General features: G+C 38.0%; 1 protein-coding gene across 14 annotated transcripts in view; it reads right to left on the reverse strand.

Moving 5' to 3' along the window:
- ANKS1B (ankyrin repeat and sterile alpha motif domain containing 1B) overlaps positions 1–17,884 on the reverse strand; it is a 1,153,827-nt gene that overhangs the window by 427,521 nt on the left and 708,422 nt on the right. For 8 of the 14 annotated variants that reach the window (XM_086400851.1, XM_086400849.1, XM_086400852.1 and 5 more), the window contains exon 15: positions 3,376–3,482. In XM_086400851.1, coding sequence (XP_086256977.1) covers positions 3,376–3,482 — 107 coding nt within the window. Of the gene's footprint in view, positions 1–3,375; positions 3,884–17,884 lie in introns of those variants that run through there. The other 6 variants (XM_086400857.1, XM_086400853.1, XM_086400858.1 and 3 more) reach the window with 2 other exon arrangements.

Genomic DNA, 17,884 nt, shown 5'->3' on the forward strand with positions numbered 1-17,884 from the left:
GTGAAAGCTGAGGGAGTGTACAAATGAGTATTCATCAGGACAAGAACAGATAGTTTGAGGCTTACATATTAGGAAGCAGCCATTAACACAGGAAAAGACATGATGATGGAATTATATCCAAAAAGAAAGTAAATCATCATGAGCATTTTATACAGTAATCATTTCATACTTAAACTCCTTAGTGAAAAAAAAGTAATGTTGAAAGTCAGACACATCCTATATGTTACAAATTTGGGGAAAACAAGTGGGATATCAGAGGACCATGGCGGCACTCCCAGAGGCTAGTGAGTAGCAGGTAGACACGCTGAAGTAGATGGGAGCTGATAATATGTGACTTCAGAGGGGATGGACAGGTAGAGCGGGGCTTGAACAAGTCTTCAGACAAAGGATTTCTGTGTTGAAGGGACTTTTGCCACATAGATCTAAACTTTCCCAAAGTCTTAAATGTAATTTTGTAGTTATTCTTTGTACCTATTTTCACTTATTTTATATTTTTAAGGACACATAAATGTCCTGTGCAATACTATTCTGCAAACCAGGACCAGATACATAAAGAAAAAGTTTGGAATTTTAACTTTCAGGTATTTTAACAAGATTGATACATAAATAAAATCAAGAATAAGTTTTAAGAGCCCAAAGGAGAAACAATAATGGATAAAAATTTAAAAATAAATGAGTCCTTCTTTTCTAACAAGGTCCTTCTTTTCTGCCTAGGAATTGATGTAAAAAATCTTTATTAATAAAGTTAATCACAGCTGTGTGGATAAATCATTCACATATTGTGTTTATGTGTAAGAGTATGTAGAACAGTTATTAAAAAAATTTGTAAAGCTTTCAATAAATACTTTGAAATTTACTTATATGGACCCTTTGAAACTCATATTCATTATGGAATATTGATTAAATGAAAAATTAACTCTTGAGAATGTTTCCTAAATAAAGAATATCTATGCATGGATGCAGTACAATATTTCAACCAACATTAATTATATCCTTTTGATGTCTCTACTGTCTTGTTCTAAAAAATAAATAAGTCCTGCACTATATCATAGTTAATAGGAGTGTGGTGCTTGTTGCTTAGGCAACAGAATGAATAAATGCAGGTCAGAATGTGCTTCAAGAAAAACAAAAGCTAGAATATGATACCGAATGGAGACTAAGCAGGTCCAACAGATTTTTCACCACATTAACGAAACCTATTTCTCAAAGTTGGCTGATCATATTAGTGTACTTTAACTAAGTTCATAATTATGTAAATTAGATTATGGAGATCAATAAATAATTTTTATAGAGATAGAAACTGATTTTGTATAATGCTAGTAGCAAATAAATGGTGTATAGCAGCATGCAAAGTGATAATTGTTGACACTGTTTTATGATTTGCTTCATTTCCATAATTAACTCCTCTGAATGATAATTCAAATTTTTAAAATTCTGTCTTGTATAGAAAGTGTTTGATTTTTCTGAATTAACTATGTTTTCTTAATTTCTGAAAAATTATATACAATAATTTGAATTGAAAAAATAAAGTCGAAAGTCTATGGAGAGGATCAGACCCTGGTTTTGTCATATATGTCCAGGATTTTTTTCCTCCTGGATACATTTTGGAGTGTTTATACATATTTTATTCATGAATGCTTTTTTCCAATCTCCAAATGCTTATTGGAAACATGTTTGATTAACCTTTGCATTGGGTTTTCAAAAAGGGATTATATTTACTCTAAAGTGTTTAACATTCAGAGGAAAATTATGCTGAATTAAAATCTTTCAAAGTAGATCAATGATCCAGAGAATCCAAAGACCTAGCTAACTTCTCACGGGACCAGAATAAATCTGGACACAGGTTTGAGGAGTGGGAGTGAAAAAGTCTTATTTCAAGGAGAGATAAGGAGAAAGAATAAAGACTCATCCAAATGTGCAGTAAATGTAATAGTTTCTCTAATTCTTAGTGTCATCTGTTTAGTGTCCTAAGGCTGTCCTAATTCTACCCTGTCTGTCCTAAGACTCTCACAGCAACTAAAGAAAATTTTATTCCCCCCCCTATTTTGATAGCTATACAATCTGTCTAATCAGTGACAGTATTCTTAGACATGAGAAAAATAATAGTTGCTGCATGTCTCATTATTTAAAAGTGGGTTCATTAAGAGTTTTATGGGTACAATTACTTAGGGCTCATATGTCTCACTACATTGATGCAGCTTAAAAAAAAACAGCTCATGGGACACACATTTTTGGAGAAGCAAAAGTTTAACAGTTTAAATAATCTTCAAATCTACAATAGTCAAGTTAAGCTTGGAGAAAATAATCTAAAATGAAAATAAAAAGACGTGCCTAGCTCTCAGTATAATGTTATCAATTTTATTATTAATAAGCCTCATGTGTAAGCTCCAGTATTTTATTTAGAAATAGCTATTAATTGTTTCTGCAAGCCATTTTGTGCTACATGCCTATGTTAAGTATTTTCTCTCTAAATTAGGAATTAGTAATATGTGTGATGGGACCTTAAAAGCAAAGGAAGGTAATACTGACTGTGACGTAGCTTAACAAGGGAAACTGATGAGCACTGGGGGAGGCATGTGAATGATCACAAAGCTGTGTTATGGGTCTGCACAGTTCCCCATCCTCCTTCCTCACCTATATTCATCACAGTGGGAAGTTTGCACGACCAGCTTTAGACTGCAGGCAGACCAGTATTCAGAAGTACACGAATGTACTTAGTCCATCAGCCTCTCTTTCTAGATATTGACAGTTAATTGATGGAAGTGTTTGTTTTCTACCTAAAATCATAAACAGTACCTTGTTGCTCTTCAATCAGCATGTAAACTAAGCGAAAGCTCTCTACGATAGACCATTCGAATCAGTTTGCTAATGAACTAAAGGTCATCCACACAATTTAAACTCATTATTGAACAATTATAAGGAAAAAAATGATCTTCATACCATAAACACAACAAATTGTTTAATTAATCACTAAGTGCTGATACCCAAATGAAATATGTTTCAGGAATCTAGAATTAACTGAAGAGTGCTATCATCACCTAACTGGGTATTCTGAGATGACAGATTTATAAAAATCACACAAAGAATGACAGGGAGAATATAAATGTTAATCTTCTTTCACTGCCTATAAATAGTACTCTCACCGGTTCATTCATATAATACACATGTATATGGATGCACATAGATCTCATTTTTCAGCAAGTGCCTATATGTTACACAGTCGGTTCAGTCCTAAGGGCATCCGATTTTCTAATGCAGTTACATATATACAATTGACCAGTTTTGGTGCAAATCAGGCTGCCTCTGAGCCGTGTAAGACACATAAGAAGCAAAGACAGACAAAAGGCAGCTCCGTGGACACAGAGAGCGTCTTACCATAAACTGCACATTGTCAAATCCATTAGCCATCAGGTGGTTCTCGTACTGAGGTAGCCCAATGCTTTCCAACCATTGTCCCACTGTTTGGACAGGGCATCTGGGTCCTGTAAGAGGATGAAGAGGGAAGCGTTTAAGCAGGGAGTAGCCGTCCACGGGGTAATAGCGGTAGTCCTGGGCTGAGAGGTGGCATTGCCACATCATGCTCCTGGGAAAGTTGCTATCAAAGGAGCCCGCCAGCTTGACAGATTAATGTTCTCAGCGAGAGAGCAAAGTCAGAAGTAAAACATAGTTTGCCAGGCAGGCTGTGGAGTATGACTTGATCCTAGCTCCACATTTCTTACATATTAATCTTTACTACCGACCAGTACGTCACACAGCCCCCAAAACCAGGCAGCAGAAGAAGGCATATCAAGCTGTCAGCTTAGGCTGGTCTGCGTTCTGTGTGATTGTTGGAGTACTCCACAATGAGCAATGCACGGCCAGCAGCCAGAATTCTTTTTATCAAGTACTCCTACACTCATCAGTATGCAGCTCCATGCTCCTTGCTCCCCCTCGCTCGCTCCCCTTCATTACCCAGCCCAGGCTACACCTCGCATTTTCAATAATAGCCATCAGATAAGGCAGATTTTTTTTGTCTGCAAGCTGTAAGCCTGCTGCTGCTGCTTCCTCCTACACACCCATCCAAGCGTCAATCTTGAATGATGAGAGCAGTCAAAACAAATGCAGAAAATAGCAAGATTCAAAAGCAAACTAAAGTGCTTAAAACTGAATTGAATCTTCATACTGGTTATACGTTATAGAGCTATTTGTTGTGGAATTTTACGTTTCAAAAGACACCAGGAAATGCAAAGCTTTAACTATAGCTTATAGGGGAGCCCCCGACAGGTTCTCTTTTTCCTTTTCTTTCCTTTCTTTCCCTTTCTTATTTTTTTAAAACGCAGCACAGATAAATGTTTCCGATCTAAAGCTTTACAGTGTTGGAGAACAATTATTCTCTTTCTTTACCGTGCTGTATCAAAATGAGCCTCTCCGAGGTATTTTTTTTTTTCCTTCTTGAATTGCTGCAAAATACAGAAACTGCATCGCAATCTTGAAGTCAAGATAATTCATTTCTCATTTGTGAGGCTTCTTACAAACAAAAATATTATTAGGCACAAAAAATCCTTTCCCCTCTGATATTTATAACCCAATCTACCAGGGCTGACATTCTAAATTAGGTATAGAGGTAACATTACTGGGTAGAATTTTTTAATAAAGAAGAAGAGCCCTAACCAAGAATAATTTAAGAATAACAGATGTAAATGTGTGAGTTTTACTGAATGGCAGACAGACTGAGTAATTTATTTAATAATCGAGAGAAACCAGAGATTAATAATAGAACCCAAAGGAGTAGATCATGAAAAGAACAGACTCTTAAGATTGAGAGAGAACTTGCAGAGAGGTTAATCTAACCTCCCTCTTAATGCAGGAATCCCTTGTAACAGAGTTCCTTGAAGAATATTATCTAATTTAGGCTTGAATACTGCCTGTAACAGAGCTCTCACTACTTATCAAAAAGCCTCCACTTATAAGGAAGGTATTTTACTTCCTGCTGTTGTTGTGTTTAGTCACTAAGTTGTGTCTGACTCTTTGCGACCCCATGGACTGTAGCCCACCAGTCTCCTCTGTCCATGGGATTCTCCAGGCAAGAATACTGGAGTAGGTTGTCACCTCCTTCTCCAGGGGATCTTCCTGAGCTAGGGATTGAACCTGGGTCTCCTGCATTGGCTGGTGGATTCTCCACTGCTGAACCACCGGGGAAACCCTAGCTGACTTCTACTCACTGGCTCCAGCTCTGCCTTTGGAGTCACACAGACTGAGAACACTGCCTTTACCACATAAAATGTTTTAAAAATTAAAGATAACTCTCATCCCCCCAGAATAGTGCCTGACACATAGTAAGTGCTCAATAAATATTCATTGAATAAATGAAACATCACTTTCCTTCTTTCCCCAGATCTTATCTTTCTTTGTTTCCTTTGTCTTTTGAAGAGCACTGTCAACCTCCCAAGCACACAGACATTAAACTGCAAAGCATCTTATATTCTTTCTTTCACCACTGACATCAGTTGCCAAATTCCAGTCATCCCTCATCATAGTATCTCTTGCCTCTATTCCCTTAATTCAAATTCCTGTCTCATGTTTAGAGAGCTGACACCTACTGTGATTTTGCTCTTAGTTCAGGCCCACCTGGCCTAATACAACTATGGCCTCTGTGTTCATCTTCCTTCCTCTGATATTTCAAATTCTAGTATATACATGGATGTCAGAATAATCTCTTTAAGACAGTTTTGATTATAACTCCTTGTTTCAGAACACTTCCATGGTTTTTTGTTGGCTTCAAAATAAACTCCCAATTCCTTTGATGACATTTTGGGGTCTTCATGATTACTACAAATCCTCTAATTTTATTTCCCTTTCCCCAAGTTCCAAGCAGGTGGGATTACTGGCTAGAATATACTTGGGTTGCTTTTATTATGTCTCCATATTTATGCCTGTTCTTTGACTTTAGATATGATGATATTTTCTTTATGAAACCCTTTCTAATCCCACCTAACAGGAATAAATCTCTTCCTTATCTGTTTTAAGTGGCATTTTTAGGCCATCTATTATAACAATGTTTTTTATCTAACATTATAGTTATTTGTGTACAAGATATATTTCTTGAATGTAGGAATATGTCTGGCTAACATTAAAAGTAGTAATAATTCATTATGCACCTGCTAAACCAAATAAAGCAATTTCCATCTCACAATTCAAACTGTGTAAAATCCTCCTAGTTTCAGATTAAAAAAAAATTTTTAAGTCTATCCCAAGTCTCTGAGTTCTTTGTTTTAAAAGAAAACAGCTAGGTTTTAAAATAGAACCAATCAGATTCTAGGTCTCTTAAGAAGGTCAAAAAGTTTGTAGCAGTTTGGGAATCTATTTAAGGGGATTCAGGTTACTCAATATTACCTGTACAAGAAGTTGAAAGCAAGATGCTATTTGTCCTTGGCCAGTTGTAAAGCTGATACAGAGTAGAGTTAAAGTGGCATCAATTACAATCTCTCTTAGGGTCATAAGCACGTTGTTTCTCCTGATCATTCCTAAGCTATAATTGGGAGAAGGCAATGGCACCCCACTCCAGTACTCTTGCTTGGAAAATCCCATGGACGGAGGAGCCTGGTAGGCTGCAGTCCATGGGGTCTAAGAGTCGGGACGACTTCACTTTCACTATATTGAGCAAACATGACTACTGTTTTGGTTTGGTAAGGCATGTGCTAACTGACCAGTTCCTCAAATCCCATCTCATTTCTTAAGATGCACACCATGGACCAAGTACCTTGAAGAGTGCTACATGCATTCTAGGCATTAAATTGTCTTTGTTAAATGAATGAACACATGACACGGAAATGACTTTCATGGGATTTTCATTTCTTAATAGAAAGAGAGAGAAGAGGAGAGAGTGAGATTGAGAATGAGTGTGCACGTGTGCGAGACAGGGAGAGAGGGAGGGAGGGAGGTTATATCAAGGTCCAGGCTGTTGTACAAAAACAGTTCAGAGAAAATATGGGTTACTAATCACTTTACAAATATTCTATAGACTAAACTTTTTTCTTTTAACTCTTCAATCATTCAGTTTGTATTCAATAATTCTCATATGTTGGGGAAAGGTTTTCATGCACAGGGGAAGTGAATTGGGAGAAACGGGGGCACGACTGAACGACTTCACTTTCACTTTTCACTTTCATGCATTGGAGAAGGAAACGGCAACCCACTCCAGTATTCTTGCCTGGAGAATCCCAGGGACAGGGGAGCCTAGTGGGCTGCCATCTATGGGGTCTCACAGAGTCGGACACGACTGAAGCGACTTAGCAGCAGCAGCAGCAGGGGTAGGGGGAAGAGGTGAGGCAGAGGTAGGAAGAAGAAAGAGACCTTGAATCGTGGTGCTTCTAGCTCTGTTAAAGTTTTTTCTCATGAGCCAAACCATCGAAAGAACCCTTGTTTGGGTATGAAGATCACTTTTAAAATAGTGTTTATATATTTCTCACTTTATGTGAAATACAAACATGACATCACATTACTGGACAGGCCTCATTATTCAACTGGAACTTCTCTAAGTCCCAAAAGTGAGACAAGAGGAAGGAAAGAAAAAAACTAACAGGTACTGAGAGCTACTATGTTCTAGGCAGTGTGGTGTGGATTATTTAGCCCACTTTGTTGTTTGTGGTTGTTGTTTAGTCAGTAAGTCATGTTCAACTCTTTTGTGATGCCCATGGACTGTAGCCCACCAGGCTCCGCTGTGCATGAGATTTTCCAGGCAAGAATATGGCCAGTGGAATTGGGAGGAAAAGGGGAATAATTGTTACTGGATATGGGACTTCTTTTCACAGTGATAAAAGTGTTTTAAAATTTACTGTGGCAATTGTTGTACAACTCTGAATGTACTACAAACTACGGAATTATACATTTTGGGTGAATTGAATGACATGTAAATTATATCTGAATAAATTTAGTTATCAAATAATAGTAAAATAAAAACAATTAGTTCTTAAATTTTCTATAAATTTGTAACAACACAAAACAAATAATTGCATATAAGAATACATTATTATTGGTTTACATATTAGCATTTTTTTTTCTTTTTCTATTTTTCTTGGTTACTCTTTCTCCCAGTATCTCCAAACCACCCATGTCATCCATTGTCCCATCAAGGTAATTGATGTTAACAAACAACTATGTTTCTTCATATGTATGTATCCATTGTCAAATCTGTCTCACACACACACCACAGCTATGTACAAATATGTATGTTTATATATATATATATATATATATATGTAGAATTGATGCTTTTGAACTGTGGTGTTGGAGAAGACTCTTGACAGTCCCTTGGACTGCAAGGAGACCCAACCAGTCCATTCTGAAGGCGATCAGTCTTGGGTGTTCTTTGGAAGGACTGATGCTAAAGCTGAAACTCCAATAATTTGGCCATGTCATGTGAAGAATTGACTCATTGGAAAAGACTCTGATGCTGGGAGGGATTGGGGGCAGGAGGAAAAGGGGACCACAGAGGATGAGATGGCTGGATGGCATCACCGACTCGATGGACATGAGTTTGAGTGAACTCCGGAAGTTGGTGATGGACAAGGAGGCCTGGTGTGCTGTGATTCGTGGGGTCACAAAGAGTTGGTCACGACTGAGCGACTGAACTGAACTGATGGGGGTATTTGGGGGCATCATTTCCTAAAATTAGGATCATATTACACATTTTTGAAACAGACTTTTCTCATTCAACTAGCTTTATGAAAATTCTAACAAGTAAATGATAAGCTCTAATTTGTTCTTTTAAATAGTTGCATAATAGTCCGTAATGGGTACATGATACTCAGTTCAGTTCTTTTCCTGCTATCTCTAGATGTAACTTTTCAACAGACTCACCCAGTTTTCCCCAGTGGTAACATCTAGTGCAACTATAGTGTGATATCACAACCAGATATTTGGCACTGATAAAATCCATTGATTATTCATACTTCAGTAGTTTTATATATACTCATTTGTGTGTGCATGTGTACATGTTTAGTTCTATGCAATTTTATTACATGAATAAACTGTGTGACTATCACTTCAGTCAAGATAAAGATAGTACCCCCACAGGCACCTGCTATCTTGTCATAGCTATGACCCCCTCTCTCCCTATCTGCTTTTTAATCTCTGGCAAATACTAATCTGCTCTCCATCTCTGTCATTTTGTCATTTCAAGAATACAGAAAATCAATTTATTTTTTACAAAGGTAAAAAGGCAATTCTATGAAGAAAGGAGAGCCTCTTCAATGAATAATGCTGAAATAATTAGAGATCCATATGCAAAAATAGATTTTAATTCATATCTCACACCATGTATAAAAGTTAGATAAAAATCATAGGCCTAAACGTAAAACCTAAAACTAAAAACACATAGAAGAAAATTTAGGAAAATAATTTGGGAAAAATCTTGAACTCAGGTAATAAAAGCACAATTCTAAAACAAAAAAATTGATCATTATAATTCATCAAAACTTTAAAATTTTGTTCCTTTCTCTACAATAATGAAAAGGCAAGATGCTGACTAGAAGAAAACATTTGCAAATTGCATGTGATAGCATACTTGTATTCAGAATATATAAAGAATTCTCAAAACTCACTAATAAGGAAACAAACCAATGTTTGTTCATTTGTTTGTTTTAGCTACACTGTGGCATGTGGGATCTTAGTTCCCAGACCAGGGATCAAACCCATGCACCTTGCACTGGAAGCACAGAGTCTTAACCACTGAACTGCCAGGGAAGTCCCTGGAAACAAATCAATGTTTTTAAATGCGCAAAAGATTTGAACAGATATTTCACCAGAGAAGACACATGGATGGCAAATAAGCTTGTGAAAAGATGTTTAACACATTAAGAATGTGCAAACTTATAATGAAACCATAATATGATACCATTTGTGGTTTAGTCACTAAGCTGTGTCCGACTCTTTTGTGACACCAAGGACTGTAGCCCTCTGTCCATTGGATTTCTTAGGCAAGAACACTGGGAGTGGGTTGCCATTTCCTTCATAATGTGATACCATTTATTAAAATGTCTAAAATTTAGAAAGTCTGACCACACTAAGTGCTGACAATGCTATGAATCATAGTTTGATAATGTCTTTAGAAGTCAAATATACATCTACTACATGGTCCAGCTTGTCTACTGCTAGGAATTTACCTAAGAGAAATGAAAGCATATGACACAGAAGACTTGTAGATGAATGTTTACAGCAGCCTTATTTGTAATAGCCCATAACTGCACGCATGCTCACTCAGTTGTATCCAACTCTTTGTGACCCCATGGTTGGTGGAAACAGCCTAGAAGTCCATCAACAGGCAAATAAACAAATTGTAGTACATCCACATAATGTAATAATATTCATTAATAAAAATAAATGAACAGATGATACATTCATCACATGGAATGAATGTTAAAATAATTTTGCAGAGTAAAAGAAACCAGAAGGCAGTATATTGTCACCCTGCTTATTTAATTTATATGCAGAGTACATCAGGTGAAATGTTGGGCTGGATGAGGCACAGGATGGAATCAAGATTGCTGGGAGAAATATCAATAACCTCAGATATGCAGATGACACCACCCTTATGGCAGAAAGCAAAGAGGGACTGAAGAGCTTCTTGATGAAAGTGAGAGAGGAGAGTGAAAAAAGCTGGCTTAAAACTCAACATTCAGAAAATGAAGATCATGGAATCCGGTCTCATCACTTCATGGCAAATAGATGGGGAAACAATGGAAACAGTGACAGACTTTATTTCTTGGGCTCCAAAATAACTGCAGATGGTGACTGCAGCCATGAAATTAAAAGATGCTTGCTCCTTGGAAGAAAAGCTATGACCAACCTAGACAGAATATTAAAAAGCAGAGACATTACTTTGCCAACAAAGATCCATAGTCAAAGCTATGGTTTCTCCAGTAGTCATGTATAGATGTGAGAGTTGGACCATAAAGAAAGCTGAGTGCCGAAGAATTGATGCTTTTGATCTGTGGTGTTGGAGAAGGCTCTTGAGAGTCCCTTGGCCTACAAGGAGATCAAACCAGTCAATCCTAAAGGAAATCAGTCCTGAATATTCATTGGAAGGACTGATGCTGAAGCTGAAGCTCCAATACTCTGGCCACCTGATGCGAAGAACTGACTCCTTGGAAAAGACCCTGATGATGGGAAAGATTGAAGGCGAAAGAAGAAGGGGACAACAGAGAATGAGATGGTTGATGGCATCATAAACTCAATGGACATGAGTTGAGCAAGCTCCAGGAATTGGTGATGGACAGGGAAGCCTGGCGTGCTACAATCCATGGGGTTGTAAAGAGCTGGACACGACTGAGCGACTGAATTAAACTGAAAAGAAACCAGACTCTCCAAAAGAGGGTGATTCTATTCACATAAAATCCTAGAGAATGCAAACTTATCTACAGTACAGGATAGATGAGTGACTACCTAGGGGTGGGAAGAAGGGGAGTGAAAAGGATTATAAAGGAACATGAGGAAACTTTTGAAGATGCTTGTTTTTTTGATTGTGATGATGGTTTCATAGGTGTATCTGTTAAACATCAAACTTTAAATTTGTGTAACTAAGTGTAAGGCCAATTATACTTCAATAAACCTAGTTTACAAAGCTTTTGAAAAGTACGAAAAGGAAATAAAGCATGATAGGGGAAAAAACTGACTCATTTTAAACACTATTGTCAGGGAATGCCTTTGAACAGAGACGGGAATATAGTGGAATGTAGTGAACAAGCTTTTCTGGTATTTAGGGAAAGAGAGTTTGAGGCGGTGGGAAGAGTAAGTTCAAAGTCCAAAATCCTGACCTGTGTTATAAGGGTACGATGACACTAGCTCATTTTGACATGTTTGTAACTATTCTCATTGCATATAGTGCAGCTATAGAAGGCCTCTGAGGACGGCACGGAAACCCACTCCAGTATTCTTTCCTGGAGAATCCCCATGGACAGAGGAGCTTGGTGGGCTATAGTCCATGGGGTTGCAAAGAGTCGGTTGGACATGACTGAGCAACTAAGTACATAGAAGGCCTAAGCCATTGAAATGAATGTATGATTACTCCAGGGTATGGTCTGAAACTGTTACAACTGTATTAAATTAAATCCGGGATATCAGTTTAGGTCTCTAAAATTAATTTTTTCTTTTAAAGGTATAAGGCAACTCGCGTACTGCTAAATTTCAGATAATTTCTTAATTCAGATCAGATCAGTCGCTCAGTCGTGTCCGACTCTTTGTGACCCCATGAATCGCAGCACACCAGGCCTCCCTGTCCATCACCAACTCCCGGAGTTCACTCAGACTCACGTCCATCGAGTCAGTGATGCCATCCAGCCATCTCATCCTCTGTCGTCCCCTTCTCCTCCTGCCTCCAATCCCTCCCAGCATCAGAGTCTTTTCCAATGAGTCAACTCTTGGCATGAGGTGGCCAAAGTACTGGAGTTTCAGCTTTAGCATCATTCCTTCCAAAGAAATCCCAGGGCTGATCTCCTTCAGAATGGACTGGTTGGATCTCCTTGCAGTCCAAGGGACTCTCAAGAGTCTTCTCCAACACCACAGTTCAAAAGCATCAATTCTTTGGCGCTCAGCCTTCTTCACAGTCCAACTCTCACATCCATACATGACCACAGGAAAAACCATAGCCTTGACTAGACGGACCTTTGTTGGCAAAGTAATGTCTCTGCTTTTGAATATGCTATCTAGGTTGGTCATAACTTTCTTTCCAAGGAGTAAGCGTCTTTTAATTTCATGGCTGCAGTCACCATCTGCAGTGATTTTGGAGCCCAGAAAAATAAAGTCTGACACCGTTTCCACTGTTTCCCTATCTATTTCCCATGAAGTGGTGGGACCGGATGCCATGATCTTCGTTTTCTGAATGTTGAGCTTTAAGCCAACTTTTTCACTCTCCACTTTCACTTTCATCAAGAGGTTTTTGAGTTCCTCTTCACTTTCTGCCATAAGGGTGGTGTCATCTGCATATCTGAGGTTATTAATGTTTCTCCCGGCAATCTTGATTCCAGCTTGTGTTTCTTCCAGTCCAGCATTTCTCATGATGTACTCTGCATATAAGTTAAATAAACAGGGTGACAATATACAGCCTTGATGTACTCCTTTTCCTATTTGGAACCAGTCTGTTGTTCCATGTCCAGTTCTAACTGTTGCTTCCTGACCTGCATACAAATTTCTTAAGAGGCAGATCAGGTGGTCTGGTATTCCCATCTCTTGAAGAATTTTCCACAGTTTATTGTGATCCACACAGTCAAAGGCTTTGGCATAGTCAATAAAGCAGAAATAGATGTTTTTCTGGAACTCTCTTGCTTTTTCTATGATCCAGCAAATGTTGGCAATTTGATCTCTGGTTCCTCTGCCTTTTCTAAAACCAGCTTGAACTTCAGGAAGTTCACGGTTCACATATTGCTGAAGCCTGGCTTGGAGAATTTTGAGCATTATTTTACTAGCGTGTGAGATGAGTGCAATTGTGCGGTAGTTTGAGCATTCTTTGGCATTGCCTTTCTTAGGGATTGGAATGAAAACTGACCTTTTCCAGTCCTGTGGCCACTGCTGAGTTTTCCAAATTTGCTGACATATTGAGTGCAGCACTTTCACAGCATCATCTTTCAGGATTTGGAATAGCTCAACTGGAATGCCATCACCTCTACTAGTTTTGTTCATAGTAATGCTTTCTGAGGCCCACTTGACTTCACATTCCAGGATGTCTGGCTCTAGGTCAGTGATCACACCGTCATGATTATCTGGGTCGTGAAGATCTTTTTTGTACAGTTCTTCTGTGTATTCTTGCCATCTCTTCTTAATATCTTCTGCTTCTGTTAGATTCTAGTTAATTGAGGAGAGGAGAGGATACTTTTCTTATACTTAATTCCTTCAGCATTGACTGATACCTTTAACGAATATTTATAAAGTACGTCTTGTTCCTCGCATTTTGCTAGGCAGTGGGACTATAGCTTTGAACATCCCTCAGTTCAGTCACTCAGTTGTGTCTGACTCATCCCTGTCTATCACCAACTCCAGAGCTTGCTTAAGCTCACATCCATCGAGTTGGTGATGCCATCCAACCATCTCATCCTCTGTCCCCTTCTCATCCTGCCTTCAATCTTCCCAATTATCAGGGTCTTTTTTAATGATTCAGTCTCTTGCATCAGGTGGCCAAAATATTGGAGCTTCAGCTTCAATATCAGTCCTTCCAATGAATATTTAGGACTAATTTCCTTTAGGATGGACTGTTTGATTTCCTTGCTGTTCAAGGGACTCTCAAGAGTCTTCTCCAACACCACAGTTCAAAAGCATCAATTCTTCGGTGCTCAGATTTCTTTATAGGCCAACTCTCACATCCATACACGACTACTACAAAAACCATAACTTTGACTAGATGGACCTTTGTCGGCAAAGTAGTTTATAGGCCAGTGGAGAATACTAGCTTACCACTGAGAAAATGTCAATAGAGATTAGAGGAATTAAAAACTTAGAGACATGACTTCTCATTGTGATGGTATAGAGGAGAAATGAATTAGAGAAAACCACCTAAGGGATTCCAGGTTTCATGAGCAAAAGAGAAACACTATCTATTTCAATAATGCGCCTCCAGGCTGAAACTGATGAAACACTTAAGGTGGGTAAAATGATTTGGCAGAGGCAAGAGGTATCAAATTTGTTAAAAAGGAAAATGACATTTAGGAAGGGATAGAGGAGAGCCCCTGGACAAGAGTTAAAACAAGAAGCTGGCTAATCCCTCAAAAATATAATAAATAGCTGTTTATCCTAGCACCAAGGTAACTGATATAAGGCAAATACTTTTTAAAGAATGTGAGTCTTTCCAGTAATCTAAACTACATATAAAAGAAGAGAGCTAATATTTATTGAGCACCTATACACATCAGGCTTTTTAAATAACATCTCATTATGTAAAATAATAACATGCATTTACTATGGTCAGACTCTAAGTAATATACACATATTGTTGTTATTCAGTTGCTAAATCTTGTTCAACTCTTTGTGACCCCATGGACTGCAGCACACCAGGCTCCTCTGTCCTCCATTATTTCCTGGATTTTGCCCAAATTCATGTCCATTGAGTTGGTAATGCTACCTAACCATCTCATCCTCTGCTGCCCTCTTCTTTCCCCTTCAGTTTTTCCCAGCAGCAGGATCTTTTCCAATGAGTCAGCTCTTTGCATCAGGTGGCCAAAGTACTGTAGCTTCAGCTTCAGCAACAGTCTTCCCAATGATTATTCATGGTTGATCTCCTTTAGGACTGACTTTTTTTATCTCCTTGCAGTCCAAGGGACTCTCAAGGGTCTTCTCGAGCACCACAATTTGACAGCATCAATTCTTCAGCACTCAGCTTTCTTTATGGTCTAACCCTTGCATCCATACATGACAATTGGAAAACCCAAAGTTTTGCTTATATAGACCTTTGTTGGTAAAGTGATGTCTCTGCTTTTTAAATATGCAATCTAGGTTTGTCATAGCTTTCCTTCAATAACCCATATTATTTTCACAAGTGAAGTACTATTGTTATCATCTCTTTTTATACAAGAGAAAAATAAAATACATAGGTCATAGGTTGTTTAAATTTGCATAGTTAGACTAGAACTCTGAAAGCCTGGCTCCAGAGTCTAAGATTTTAGCCACTACTCTATCCTTCCCTGTTCCAGGGTCACAGGGTATGAACCTTGCCCTTTTGCAGGAGGGAGAATATTTATTCACCCAGCCACATACTAGTAGATTTGTTTTAAAAATGGTTTCCCAGTTGTTCTGTTAATTCTCCTTCCCACCCTTCATCTTATATTTATGATTCTTGGCTTCTAAAGTACAAAATAATGAGAAAAAGCCGGAAGGAATACTGAGAGGTAGGAGAAGGGTAAATCCTATCACTTGGATATTTTTATTTCACTCTAACAAAGGGCTTTTCTGTGCTCCTGAGGAACAGCAGCTTCAGTATTGTTTCCATGGGGGTACTTAGCCTCTCTGGACTGCGGTGCATGGATGCCTGTGCTGTGTGTCCAGGAAAATGCTGCCTCAATGAGAGGGATGCCAGTTAAGGGCCCAGACTCTTAAACCAGTTTGCCTGGGTTTGAATCTTGGTTCTTCTCTATTATGTAAATATTTGCCTTTTCTGTTCTTGAGATGGAGCGCACAGAAATAGAAGGAGTACCTTTCTAGTGGGCACGTTTCTGGGGCTTAGTTTCTCTTCAGTGAAATAAGGGTGGCAATTTACCTATTTACCTACCTGTCTTATGGTTTTGTTTGAAGCTAAAATGAAATAACATATATGAAAAACCCATTATGAACTATAGTTATGAACTATAAAGAGCTATTCAAATGCTAGGCTGTATAATTATCTTTACTGTCAGTAGAATATATACTTATGCTGTTCACTCAGTCTCTCAATCAAAGGGACTGGTTCTCAGCCATCAGTGCTTTTCCTTGCCCAGTTCTCTTTGTTTCAAACAGACAAAAGTGCACGGGGTGATTAGTCTGGACAAATAACAGAGGAAAGCTCATTGTACTGTGAAGTGATCAGAATCCCAAATCCCATGATGTCATTAGGGGCTTGGTCTTATCTAATGTGCACCAATAGCTAGGTCTTCAGCATTGAGCAGTCTGCTCTTCACATCCATTTAAAGTGAAATGAGAATAAACAGGAGGGGCAAGGAATGCAGAGGATAATTCTTATTCCTAGCTTCATAATGAACAAACAGGTCTTACTAAGTTATTTACTCCAACATATTTCAAATAAAAACTGGTAATTTTTAAAGAAACTGGTAAAGAGCCCACTAAACTTCCTAAGAAAGCAGGGTCCACATTTGGGGGAGAAATTTTGCACATTCAACAAATAACTATGGTGTTGGTTTGTATGTGAGCCTGTTTTGTCTTTTATATTTTGTAATACAGGTGTAGGAGCTAGGAGAGAACAGTGCTCATTTCTGTAGGATAATGTAACAAAAATCCTGACTAATGATTCTATTTTTAACTAAAAAGTATCAATATCTCATTTTTCCAATCCTGAATACCCTCTGAGCTGGGAATCATAAGCTATACATCTATTTTCCAAATGGAAAAAAACTGACAATGAAAATTAACAGAAAAAGAGATGATGCAATAAGAAAAATGTCTCTTCTACTGATAAAAGGACAACTATTCTGAAATGCAAAAATAGAAATGTACAATATTATGTAACAACCTAAATGGGAAAAGAATTTGGAAAAAGACAGACATGTATATATGTGTAACTGAATCACTTTGCAGCATACCTGAAACTATCAAACATTTTTAATCAACTATACTTCAATATAAAATAAAAAGTTAAAAAAAAGAAAGAAATGTAAAGCAGAGGTAGCAGACAATAGCAGAGGCAAAAGGATTAGTTATTTTAGGATTTGTGGAATGTTCAACAGAATTCTGGATCATAAAGTCAAGATGCAAACAGGAAAATGCCCCAAGATCATGCTTTGGTGTTTAAATGCTAAGGGAAGGCAGGAGCTCAGATTCAGTTTTCCCTGAGGCCTTGAATTTATTTTGAACTAAAATCTTCATGGAACACTTAAGAAATACCAGCCTTTACAAAACAGATCTGACAACTTCTGTGCTGGGGTATGGTCTAAAATAGGAAATGAAATTTAAGCCTAAAATGCTAAAATCTTCTGGCAGACAACAATATATAAATATATATGGGCCATACCTGATTGGAAAAAAATCATAATTCCTTTGATTACATTCTTTTTTCCCTTCTTTAAGGCATACTAGCAGATGTTTGACTCTTTGAGAAGCTGTATACAGCATTAAGGCACTGAAGCCTCCCATGTGCCAGTCATTGTTTTAAGACCAGAAAGGAAACAAAACTTGTTGTGCTCTTAGAATCTTAGTCTAGCTGAGAGAAAATTAC

The sequence above is a fragment of the Bos grunniens genome, chromosome 5, assembly GCF_055505025.1.
Source record: "Bos grunniens cultivar Pamir isolate PY7600 chromosome 5, Bosgru_T2T1.0, whole genome shotgun sequence".
NCBI classification, from domain to species: Eukaryota; Metazoa; Chordata; class Mammalia; order Artiodactyla; family Bovidae; genus Bos; species Bos grunniens.